The sequence below is a fragment of the Genypterus blacodes genome, unplaced genomic scaffold (genome assembly GCF_046128005.1).
Source record: "Genypterus blacodes isolate CSIRO-AG114 ecotype Tasmania unplaced genomic scaffold, CSIRO-AGI_Gbla_v1 ptg000192l_1, whole genome shotgun sequence".
Taxonomy (NCBI): Eukaryota; Metazoa; Chordata; class Actinopteri; order Ophidiiformes; family Ophidiidae; genus Genypterus; species Genypterus blacodes.
In genome coordinates, this window is record NW_027466992.1 from 282498 (window position 1) to 294346 (window position 11849).

Here is an 11849-nt window from a genome sequence, read left to right on the forward strand (position 1 = left end):
ACAAACTTTGGCCTATGTTCCATACTGCTAGAAAGGAAGGAAATGAAAAACAAACCCCTTCATTGACAAATCATAATAACAGAACATTCTAACACTCATGACACAGGAAGGATGCTGTGATGTCAGTTCACTCAGGACTTTGAAAAACACACCAAACTACCTTTTTCAGACAGGTGTGGCTGTATGCACTTGACCGTCGTCACCCACGGTGAAACACAGTTAAAGTACTTCAGGGACACGCACACACGCTGCAATTACTTACACAGCAAGGACAATACAATAAAATGTTTGGTTTGTCATTTCAAGCTCGCCAGCGTTCATAACGACATTTGTCCGTTTGCCCACACACAAAAACACACTGAACTGAACTGTACACCACTGGGCCCCTGTTCTTCTTTGGGAGATTCTACCACAAACCCACAAGCTCCTCCACTCGGCCCTGTGCTATGTAGCCCTGCTCTTGCAGCTCCAGCAGAGCGTTGTCGTTGAGTCCACAGTCGAGGCCTGAAGTTGCTGTTGGTTTTGCTCAGTTGGAATGAACCTGTTTGTAAACTTAAGTTGTGTTGCAAGTAAAATGTCTACATGAAGAATAAAGTGAAGTTTAAAAAGTGATTAAGCGTGTACATGATTTACAAGTGGAAGAATATTCGTAGACTAGATAATTAAAATGTTTTACTGCAATAGTATGAGTGAAGTCATAGAGGAATATCCAAGGAATTTAACCAACCAAGTATTTAACTTTATTATCAGTGGGGGGTACACCACTAGGCCCCTGGCCCCTCAGGGAGATTCTGCCACAAACCCATAAGCTCCTCCACCAACACAGGTTTAACAAGGAATGGTAAAGAAACAATTTAGCTTTGTCAAAATTAAACTTTCTACACTTTCTACACCAGATACAACAGAATGATTAAGGCCAAACATGTTTCGTATATGACTGACCTATTTAAAAGAGCAAAAAATGGAAAGAATGCATTTTATTTTCTGACACTAATGATCTGATCTCAATTAGCATTAAGAACACCTGAGAACAGTATTAGTGTGTGTACCGTTCATCTGTGTAACATGAAGTCAATAGAACGCGTTCCAGGGAAACGCATTTTTGAGCCTCGTCGTGCGCCGTAACTTTGCTCCCCGCCCACCTTCTTCCTGGTCAAACACACGTGGATTCCCACTGACGCCACTCTCAAACAACAATAACATGGCGAGTCAGGGGCTCACATACGACGGCTGTAACTTCTTCAGACAGCGGCTGGTTTTGTCTACGCTGAGCGGGAAGCGTGTGAAGATAAAGAGCATCCGGTGTAAAGACGACGCTCCGGGGCTCCGCGGTGAGTCGCAGCTCTTTCCCCCCGCTAGCTCCTCGGCTAACGCGCTAGCTGTTACGCAGTTGGGAGTGTGTGTGTACAATCGGGCATCACAAGCTTAGAAGCGATGGTGCGGCAGTGCGAGTGTGTTTCCAAAGTAATGGAAGAAGGAAATGAAGCTTCTGTTATGTTTTGGTATTTGTTGCATATAGCCCGTAGAGACGAGTCAAGTTTAGTGCGTATTCACTGGGTTTGTTTGCGTTGGTACAAACAACTTTTTATCCCTCGAGATGTTTGCTTATCTGTAGAAGTTATAGTTTAGCAAGCGACATTTGCGAAATGAAGATCACTTTGTTTTTGGCCAAACATCATCCAAACAAATCTGCCTCTGCTGGAGAGTGAACCTACTTGTTGATACTTGGCTTTAAAAAAAAAAAAAAAAAGTCCAGATGTTGGAACATGGCAGCTTCTACAAATGAACATATGTTGCTGTCTTCTCCAGATTTCGAGGCCAGCTTTATCAGACTGCTCGACAAAGTGACCAATGGCTCCAGAATAGAGATCAACCAAACAGGTGAGCATTACTGTGACTGATGTTTACTGCCATACTGCATTACATCACTGCATTAAACATCAGCTCCATGCAAATATCGAGATTGAGCAAGATTATGTAAATCATTTCACGCTTGTTTGTAATATGATACACGTCTTTATTGCAGCAGCCACAGTATTCAGAAGGTTACTTCACTGTCGAGGGAAATTTAGCTCATCTTGTAGTTTTTTTGTTCATTTCTGTGGAGAACAATATGAGAAACGCTCTGTGTGCTCCTGGCTCTGTTCCAAAGGCACCGTGTTGTTCTACCAGCCTGGCCTGCTGTACGGGGGCTCTGTAGAACACGACTGCAACCCACAGCGTTCCATCGGCTACTACCTGGAAGCCCTGCTGATGCTGGCCCCCTTCATGAAGACCCCTCTGAAGGCCACTCTGAAGGGAGTCACCAACGACCCTGCCGACCCAACAGTGAGTCTAATAAATCATTTCATCTGATCAAAGATCTGCAATTTGATTCCCTCCGGACTTTAATTTAGTCTCAACTGGCTCATACTCATGCCAGTGTGTGTTTCTGAAAAAGATGTTCAGGATTGACTCCCCCTGTCACTACAGGTTGATCTGTTGAAGTCCACAGCCATTCCTCTGATGAAGAAGTTCGGCATTGAGGGCGACGGCTTGGATCTTAAGGTGAGGACAGCGCTGTTGTTGAGAATGTTGCGGATTTGACTTTTATGAAACTCTTTCCTCCACGCAGCTCGCCTGTATTTACATATCTTTTTTTTTTGCCTGTGTCCCCCAGCTGGTGAAAAGGGGAATGGCACCCGGCGGTGGAGGAGAGGTGGTCTTTACTTGCCCCGTGCGGAGGACCATCAGGCCATTGCAGCTCATGGACCCAGGAAAGATCAAGAGAATCAGAGGATTTGCGTATCTTACTCATTATCATAGACTGTTCGCCAATGTCATTCCTGTTGAACCTTTGTGTTCATATAGGCTCCCATCACCAAGTGTTCTTTGGTATGCATGTGCACTGTGGTCCGATCTATCAAAGCTCCTTGACAGCCTAAACTCAGATATTCAGTGCGAGTTTCACCCCAGATGGCAAACAGGCTGGTTGACGCAGCCAGAGGCGTCCTTAACCAGTTCCTCCCTGACATCTATATCTACACTGACCACATGAAAGGGGCCAATTCTGGCAAGTGAGTATTCTCAAGTATTCTTTAGGCTATTGCCAGTTTTGTAGTCCCAGTTCAGTCATAGGACGCTGAATAATTCCTCTTGGTTCTCTGCAGGTCTCCAGGATTTGGTCTCACCCTGGTGGCAGAGACCCTGAATGGCTGCTTCCTCAGCGCTGAGATGACCTCGACACCTCAGGGGCAAGGAGAGACGGTGCTGCCAGAGGACCTCGGCAAGAACTGTGCCAAACTGCTTTTAGAGGAGATACACAGGGTGAGTACCGCAAAGACTGACACACGCTCATCAGAGTTGAGGTTGGTGTTCGTCAAAATGATTTGCGATCCTACAAAATCTCTGCTTTGGCTCGTATTTGTTTTGGTGTGTTTGGGTTTCTTACTGGTCGGTTCAGCCCAGTGTGACTTTAACGTGATGTGGAGACATCACACAGAATCCTCCATTTTGAACAGGCAAATGATCAGTACATCCCAGAAACTACTGCATTTGTTCTCTTGTTGCATGTCTGAGGTCGATACTTTCTGCTCTCCACCACAGCCCTTAGAGAATATGCTCTACGGAATCTTTGGGGAATCCCTGACATAAATCCTCTCAGTATGAAGGCCCTGGTATCCCAGCGTGTAAACAATGACTCTCACAACCCCTGTTTGCTCACATTCCCCAATAATGATGAACAACCCGTGTGGAATTCTGCGGGGAGAAAAAAACATTATCCATGAGCAGCTTGGTTGGTGCCATGGCGATGGATGACGGATGGTTTGATAATGCGATCAATAACACGGTGTGTCATGGAGGAGTTGGGGCTGTTACGTTAGGAGGAAACTGAGCGAATGAACAATTTCCTTATACAAACCTTCCATGTTTAAGCTGCTCCTGCATGACTGTGCTTCATTTCTCAAGGAAATAAAGATGTATATCATGCCTGGGATGAATGATATTGAGCCTATAAGTGGCAGCAGTTCCGACTTTGTCCTCCTCTTAGCTGAATTGACACCGTGAGTCCTTCAGCTGGGCACTGGTTCAGCCAGAGGCTAAAAGGTAAAGGTTGTAACACACACCAACTTACTATAAGCAAGACGGACGTGGATAATTGCACCTCGCCACACACACGGAGGAGAAATCACTATTTACAATTAGGTCTGCTGATGCTGTGACTTCAGTTTTCCTCCACACAGCTCAGCTGCCTCTCACAGCAGCCATGTGAGTCCACTTAGCTGGTCAGGGTCGGGCTGATTAGCTGTGAAAGAGGAATATTGTTGGACGCATCCTGGGTCCAGGCAATGGGGTGGGGAGGAAGTTAAGTGTAGCTGCCTAAGAGGTTGGCTTCAATACTCCTTTTACAAGCATTTTGCTTCCGTTTTCCAATGCTGGAACTTCTGGTCGAACCTGTAGATTCAACAGCATTTGATAATTACATATTTTGATATACAACTGTAGCTGTTAGAGGAACAAGGAGGGGAACAGAGACTGGGACTGCGTTGGTTTATGTTTGAGAAGCTGGGAAAGTAAAAGAAGTGTGTCCGATTTGACTGCATGGGGGTCAGTGTGTGTGTGTGTTTGTGTGTTTGTTTTATGGTTAATCAGTATAGTGTGCTTGTAGTAAACTAAAGCTCGGACGTTTTGTTTTTGGAAGCGACATCAACAATGGACAGGAGCTGATGTGAGTGTTGCTTTGTCCCACTTTGTGATACTGTTGTGACCAGTTGTTGTAGTTATTAACGCATGTAAGCGTGCAATAGGCAAATCATAATGATGTCATGGCAGTCAATGTTCTCTGTTTATCTTCATTTAAATGCAATAGAGAGCTAAAACTAAAAAAGAGGAAAACGGAGCATAGAGCTGTTTATACTGATAGAGTTTCAGTGTTTCTATATCAAACTATTGTCGGAGTCTTACAGCAAAGTCTGGATGATTGTTTTATGATTTAATAAGTTTCTTCAGCATTCTTACTAAATTGGAGCTTCTTAGATCTCAGGTGATTCCTGCCTCAGAAAGCCTCGCCCTTTATTTCCTTCATCTAACGACCAAATAACACAGATTTCATAACCATGTGCCTTTGGTTCACTTGGATAGTGTGTGTGTGTGTGTGTGTGTGTGTGTCTGTCTGACTGAGCGTGCCTCGACATTTAACCTCGAGTTTCTTTTTTTTTTTTGGCATAACTGAAATGAAGTTACATTATAGTGACGTTGTGACATGATTGCTTGAGGGCTTGTGTGTCTGCAGCCTCATAAACCTATCTGCACTCGACCGAAGGACGATCGTTTGCTGTGACCATGAAGGATTCTGGGGACTTTTCCGTGCTGGGCCGGTGGACGTTGGCCTCCTCTTGGGACGTCTTAAATGTCTCCGTTTCCTGTGCAGTAGGACCCGGCCTCTGCTCATAAGCGTGTATTTAACAGCAGTTATTGCTTGATATAAGCACCGAGCCTTCACATGTGCTCACAACACTGAGAGCTCTCTGTGGAGGCGATTTTTGGGGACGGTGGGCTCAAAGTCCGTATCAGAATATGGCTAATTTTTCACAGTCCTGGTAATGGCGGAGTGAGGAAAACTATTTCACCTGTAAGTCAATTTGTGATTTTCTTTCCTATAATAACTCCTTACCTGTTTTCATTTGGTTCCAGTCTGACAGCTTACTTGATTCCTCCTCCAGTCATAGGGGGAATGCGGTTAATAAACTCCCTGCCGAGTCAACATGAGAACTTTCTGGAAACAATATCGGCCACAGTTTCCTTGATTAGCTTTTTGTAATTGAATCATATTCCTGCTGACGAGCAGGAACGACGCCTGAATGCCTCGTGATCGTCCTCTTTGCTCGGGCCAACCTCGTACAAATGGGCTGACGGCATGAGAAGGTGGTCAGATGTGATCACAAGGACGTTTTAAAATAGGAGAAGCTTCAATTCTTCGACTTTTTATTGTAGAAAATCACTGTTTTTGACAATTTCTGGGCTGGTGGTCAAAACAATGCTGTTGGGTGTGTAAGCAGATGGAGCTGTAGTGGCGTAATGATGATGACATGTGATCGAGACCGGACGGCCTGTTCTGGGAATATTATAGAAGAAAGTGGACTGAAGGTCAGAGGGAAGAAAGGTCTCATGATGGGACATGACTGATGGGACTTATGGAAGAATGCAGGTCTCTTACTTTAGATTACTGAAAGGCCTGATGAAGAATGAAACTAATAATCTACTTTGGAAGAAGTTTAAGTTGTAGTTTCCCCCCTGCGTGACATGTTTGTTTTGTTTTTGTCGCTGTCTCTCATCTCCCTGTTTTGATCTTTTAGGGCGGCTGTGTGGATTCATCCAATCAGAGCCTGGCGTTGCTCTTGATGACCCTTGGCCAACAGGATGTGTCTAAGGTTCAGCTCGGTCCTCTGTCCCCATACACGTAAGCCACCGTCACCTAACTGTAGCCGCACAGACGGATCCCTGTCCGCTGCACATCACTTTGCACTTCATCTCGTTAATCACAAGTTAAAAGACAGAAACATACATTTAGTTACTCTTCTACCGATCCACCTCAGGTTCCACATCCTGCTTTGGTAGGCCTGTTATCAATAAAGGCACATTTTGATCTGCTGCCCTAAGAAATACTTGAAATGCATTGAATTCCTGCTACAAACCACATTAACATGTTGCTGATGTCAAGTATAGAAATGTAGAGCTTGTAGATGATTTGATGTTGAGCTGCAGAGTGGTGGTTGTGGTCTTCACTAAGGAGGAGCAGACTATGAACTGTCCATTTTCAGTTATCACGGTACCGGTGCTGTGTCCCTCTCAAGTACAGTACTATGATAACTGAAGATTGGCAGTGCCATCGCAGTACACGCAGCCTCTTACACGGGTCCATGTGACCACAACACGGCACTGACGGCTCGCCAGGAGGACAGGAAACTTCTGCTGCTCCTTTTTGTGAAATGTGAATGTGACAGAATCCGTCTTTGGCGTTTTGAATGACATCACCTTCCCCCCTCTCTCTCTCTCTCCAGGATCGAGTTTCTCCGGCACGTTAGAGATTTCTTCCAGATCATGTTCAAGATGGAGATTCAGAAGCCTCTAGAAGACGACAGGAAGGGGGGCGACAAAGTCCTGATGACCTGTGTGGGCGTGGGTTACAGTAACATGAACAAAACCCTGAAATAAAGTAGTATTTTTCTATTTAATGCAGCGGGTCGTCTTTTATTGTGAACTCAAATCACATTAGATGATTCTATTCTTTAAAAAGAAAGTAGGATAAGTCCATGGGAGATATTTGTGCAGGTTATATATTTATTATGATATAAAGACAATCTATGTTAATGCTTTCAGTCAAGAATACCAAGAAATCAGTATGAAATTATCCAAACCCTCTTCACGTGTATTTAAAGTCTTTCATTCGTCGTTCATTCGTAATTCTAAACTTTCCTAAATCCTCACAGTCTGGTTGAACATTCCTGGAATTCCACAGTTAAAGCATTTCTAAAGCGGTTGGTTCCACTTGTTGGCAGCGTCATCAGCATGACGAGCAGATGGGTCAGGGATGTTGTCGTTCTTAGCGGGCGGTTCTACTTGGATCATCAGCTGCTTCGGGCCAAGGCCACGATTTGGCGGCACATGTTCCTCCTCATCGCCGCCGTTAGTTGTCTTGGCCACAGAGACGTTTCAGAGTGTCTCCATAACTACCAGACACTTCAGACTGCACAAACAAGGGAGAAAGAACAGGAAATGGTGAAGAGTTGAACATGTGATAAACTCATGAGGCAGTAGAGATCCTAATCTCAGATAATTGAACTTGGTAAGGAATGTTGCATTTCATCTCACTGACCTCTAACTGAGAGTAGAGGGAAAATCCATACAGCTTCTTGTACTCGGCTCTGATGTCCAGCAAATCGATCTCTGAGCGGCTGGCGATGATCCTGGTCAGGGTGGACTCTGTGGTCCCTGCACCCTGAACAGAGCGACAGAATGATGCCACAGGATCTCCAAAATGTAGCCAGGAAGTGGTTTTACCAGCTGTTGCACCCTTTTTTTTTTACTTTGGCCATTGACACCGCTGGAGCCGCATGCTTGGCCACAGCAGGGACTTAACATTCCCTTCCACACTGATGCCGATCAATAGAATAGTCTGACGCTGATTTACACACGATGCAACCAAGCAATGTGTGGGCTTTGTTTTGGAAGCCACTGGTGGACTAAAGAGCCTAATCCTTCAGATGTATGGAGCTCACCTTCATGCTCTTGAATAGTCTCTCTGCCAGGTATGCAGGTACGTTCTTCACACACTTAACTGAGGGAAAAGGATGTTTTTGTTTAGGTTTTTATCCAAAGTATGCAGAATTAAATGAACCCTGTAGAAACAAACAAGTGACCACAGTTTAAAACAGGCTTCAGGGACTGAGACAGACTGATGGACCAGGACGCTCTTCCTCACCGATGGCCACAAGCAGCGTCTCCAGGCTGCCTGACATCTCGCTCTGGATGCTCTCCTGCAGGGTTTTCTTGCTTATACTCTTGTATTCCACCAGAGCTGCCAAAACACAGACGTAAACTCTTATTGCTTTGATTGTGACTGCCCCCTACAGGACAGTAGGCTGTGTTATATAAGGTGTACCCACTCTGTCGTAGCTGAGGAATGCTGCGGTGGCACAAGATGTCAATAAACATGCTCTCATCAGTCCCCCACTTCTTCTCCCCTGCTTCATACAGAGCCTGCAGAAGGTAAAGGCTCTTTAGTGAGGGAGTCCATGTGTCAGATGAGGTGAAGCTCCATGCATGAGTGAAGCCAGGCAGTAAACAATGGATTTTAAACTTGTTGGAGCAGACAACACAGCAGACAGTACCTTAGCATCTGCCTTGGCTTTGGCATTGTCCACGTTCTTGCTCTCATCTCTCTTTCCCTGAGGGTAAAACAAGCACAGCTGGGATCTTAAGAAACTACAACTTAACATTTCTAATGAGTTTCTGCAGTATTTCCAGATTTCTTACAGATAAAATGTGATATTGCAGAGGAAACTCCCTCTCTCTCTCTCTCACACACACACACACACACACACAGTGTTTCATCATGTACCTCAGCCAGGATGAGGAGTGTTTTGCCATAATCCCCAGATACCTCCGACTTCAGATCATGAATCATCAGTCTCCCAGTTTCTTGGATGGAACAGAAGAGAACACATGAGAACCACGCCCTCAGGCTGGAGGAATGTCAACATGAGTATGGAAGATTCTTACCTGCCAGGTAGGCTTCAGCAAGGGCCTGGATCTGACTGTTGGACCGAGAAGCAAAGATTTCAGTCAGCGTACACTCTGTGGTTCCGGCCCCCTGTTTGTCACACACACACACAAAACAGCTCATGAGGCTTTGGCACATACGTTGGATGGGAAACTGATAAGATGATTAATGAAGATTCAACAGTTTGTGTTTTTTCTGCAGGAAGATGAAGAAGAGGAGAGAAGTTGAATCGGCCACTTGGACACAATCTGACCTTAATGGCTGTAATGACTTCATGGCAGTCGTAGACAGCCGGAGGCGTTGCCAAGGCTACAAGCAGGTCCTCAAAGTCTCCGTGGGTGTCGCCCTCCAAGTCAGCCACTAGCGTCTGACGGGTAAAAGAGGAGATGTGTGTTTACAGCACAGACCTTCTTTCCCCATCTTAGTGAGGTCTGTGTCTCCTCCTGACAATCACAGTTGGGACATGAAAGTAAACGTCCTCCTACCCTCCCTGTGGCTTTCTGATAGGCTTTAGCAATGAGCTGGCGCTGAGCGTTACTCCTCTGGGTCAACACCTCAACCAGGGTCTTTTCTGTGGTACCTACAAAAAGAGGAAACAGTACAATTATCTGATCAAGTTTATGATCTTCTGACCTCATTCCCTTGTGTTTACATTTCCCTCTGACATAGCGAGCGGCTGATCCTACCTATCCCCTCTATGGCCTTCCTCAGTGCACTCACATCCTCTTCTGCCTTGAAATTCACCTTGTCCTTCACAGTCCCTCGCACACTGGACTGGTAGGAACAAACACACACACGTAGCAATCACTGAGTGTGTAGGAAGGACAAAGTCATTTACAACCACGTCAATATTTGAAGCTTTAGTCCCATTTGTTGAAGGCTACAAGGTGGCGTGTAATTATCTCAAATCCAGTCAACACAAATAAAATAATAAGATCTAAATGTCAATCAAAGGTAAGACTGTGGCGTACTGTTACAGTCAGGGAGGAAGGTGAATCCAACAGCAGGTCCAGGTCATCCTGGAGTAAGTAAGCAAAACAAAAATCTGATTTTCTCAAGATTTCAGGGTCAAAAATAAGACTTTATTCGAAATTGTTGTAATACGTCATGATATTCTCATTGATGTTACTGACTCACCCAAACAGACATGGTGGTGGAGGACAGAGTCAAACTGTGGAGAGAAGGAGGAAGAATATGTGAGCGTCTATCTTTTCTAATGAGCGTGTTACTGCGCATTAGAAAAGAACGATGATGCAATTTATCTATATGACACGTCCCAACTTTGCTCTCTGCTTTCTCGTCGCTAAGACTTCCACTGGCAGGACGCACGCACGCACACACACACACACACACACACACCCACACACACACACACACACACACACACACACACACACACACACACACACACACACAGCAAAATGTGAAGTGAAGTCGCGCAGAAGTGAGTGAGGGGCGACAGAGAAATCGAAGCCAGATGCAGCACAAGCAGATGACGCAGCGAACTAATGGAAAACTACGAAAGTCAAATGTTACAGAAGCGAAAGGAAAGGGAAAAAGAGCAGTTACAGTTCCATGTCTTACCAAAGAGAGAGGGAGGAATGAGGTCGGCTAGTGGAGGAATTTCGTTTTTTGTTAGAAGGCAACGCCCATTAACAACGGGAAGTGAAGTCACACAGACACACACACACACGCGCGCACACACACACACACACACACACACACACACGCAGACACACACACACACCCTCCTTCATATTACACAATTGTGGCACATACTTACTGCTTATAGTTCCTTATAAAACATTAAAAACTAAATGTGCCAGTCCATCACTCATTTGCATTTTACATTCATGTGTATGTTTGTATAATGAGATATTTTTAAACATATAATAATGAGACGCAACAAGGTCCAAAGTCATGTTTGCTCTGAGGGCAGAACCAAGGATGAGTCAAGAGAGAGAGAGGGGGGGGGGGGGGGGGGGGGGGCTTGTAGTTATTGTCACTTATGAATATGAATCACAACAGATTAATGAATAATGTAAATATCAGCCAATTCCATCCAAGATATTACCAAAGTGTTATCATGAGTTTTATTCCCCGAGTATGGACTGAAAGGTACACTAATGTCATGAAAGTGTCAGATTGGCAGCACCTGCTCACCTGAGTTTAACCTTTTAATACCTAAGTTTAACTCAAGCCCGACGTTTTAATTGGCGGATTCCTCTGGTGGCTACTTGAGGGTAATTTCTCCCTGAGAGATTAAGATCGGGGCGGTAATGCTCCTCGTATCAGTGGTGCGTTGAGGGCACAGTAGGAAAACACAGCTCCGACCTCACCTCTGACAGCTCGGCATCGACGTCAAAGGTTCGGCTCCAGCCACGGTGATCCTCGGCTCTCCGTCTCGGACATACAACCGTCCGACAGTCGGTTTGAATGACTAATTAGTTTCAACACGAAGACGTCGTTTCGGCGACATTTCTCGCTGCGAATCAGTTAAATAAGCTCGTCTCATAGAGAACTAACTAGCATAGCCGGCTAACTCCCGTGAGCCTCCCTGCTAACCAGCGTTAGCCGCAGCCACTCC

General features: G+C 45.2%; 2 protein-coding genes across 3 annotated transcripts; one reads left to right on the forward strand and one right to left on the reverse strand.

Moving 5' to 3' along the window:
* Nucleotides 1-1131: 1131 nt before the first annotated feature.
* Nucleotides 1132-7214, forward strand: rcl1 (RNA terminal phosphate cyclase-like 1). The gene is made up of 9 exons (XM_076169172.1): nucleotides 1132-1331; nucleotides 1810-1881; nucleotides 2153-2328; nucleotides 2473-2547; nucleotides 2660-2784; nucleotides 2931-3056; nucleotides 3150-3306; nucleotides 6336-6439; nucleotides 7041-7214. The coding sequence occupies exons 1-9, from the start codon at nucleotides 1202-1204 to the stop codon at nucleotides 7192-7194; spliced, it is 1119 nt and encodes a 372-aa protein (XP_076025287.1). The 5' UTR covers nucleotides 1132-1201; the 3' UTR covers nucleotides 7195-7214.
* Nucleotides 7215-7300: 86 nt separating this feature from the next.
* On the reverse strand, nucleotides 7301-11715 carry anxa3b (annexin A3b). 2 transcript variants are annotated; one of them, XM_076169173.1, is made up of 14 exons: nucleotides 11602-11715; nucleotides 10400-10433; nucleotides 10234-10281; nucleotides 9949-10036; nucleotides 9748-9842; nucleotides 9516-9629; nucleotides 9262-9352; nucleotides 9101-9180; nucleotides 8871-8927; nucleotides 8646-8739; nucleotides 8462-8557; nucleotides 8259-8317; nucleotides 7856-7978; nucleotides 7301-7726 (listed from the first exon to the last, which is right to left on the reverse strand). In XM_076169173.1, exons 1-14 carry the CDS (start codon nucleotides 11616-11618, stop codon nucleotides 7667-7669), a joined length of 1056 nt encoding a protein of 351 aa, XP_076025288.1. In that variant the 5' UTR covers nucleotides 11619-11715; the 3' UTR covers nucleotides 7301-7666. The 2 variants fall into 2 exon arrangements, with proteins under 2 accessions (XP_076025288.1, XP_076025289.1); XM_076169174.1 differs by lacking the exon at nucleotides 11602-11715 and adding an exon at nucleotides 10847-10896.
* Nucleotides 11716-11849: the final 134 nt, after the last annotated feature.

Excerpts from the sequence above, each read along its gene's own strand:
- rcl1 (XM_076169172.1), top strand. The coding sequence starts at position 1,202 with ATGGCGAGTCAGGGGCTCACATACGACGGCTGTAACTTCTTCAGACAG. Across the intron at positions 2,329-2,472 it reads ACGACCCTGCCGACCCAACA|GTTGATCTGTTGAAGTCCAC; the intron begins GTGAGTCTAATA and ends CTGTCACTACAG. Across the intron at positions 2,548-2,659 it reads GCGACGGCTTGGATCTTAAG|CTGGTGAAAAGGGGAATGGC; the intron begins GTGAGGACAGCG and ends TGTGTCCCCCAG.
- anxa3b (XM_076169173.1), bottom strand. Across the intron at positions 9,181-9,261 it reads TGCTGAAGCCTACCTGGCAG|AAACTGGGAGACTGATGATT; the intron begins GTAAGAATCTTC and ends GTTCCATCCAAG. Across the intron at positions 7,727-7,855 it reads CCCTCTACTCTCAGTTAGAG|TCTGAAGTGTCTGGTAGTTA; the intron begins GTCAGTGAGATG and ends TTGTTTGTGCAG.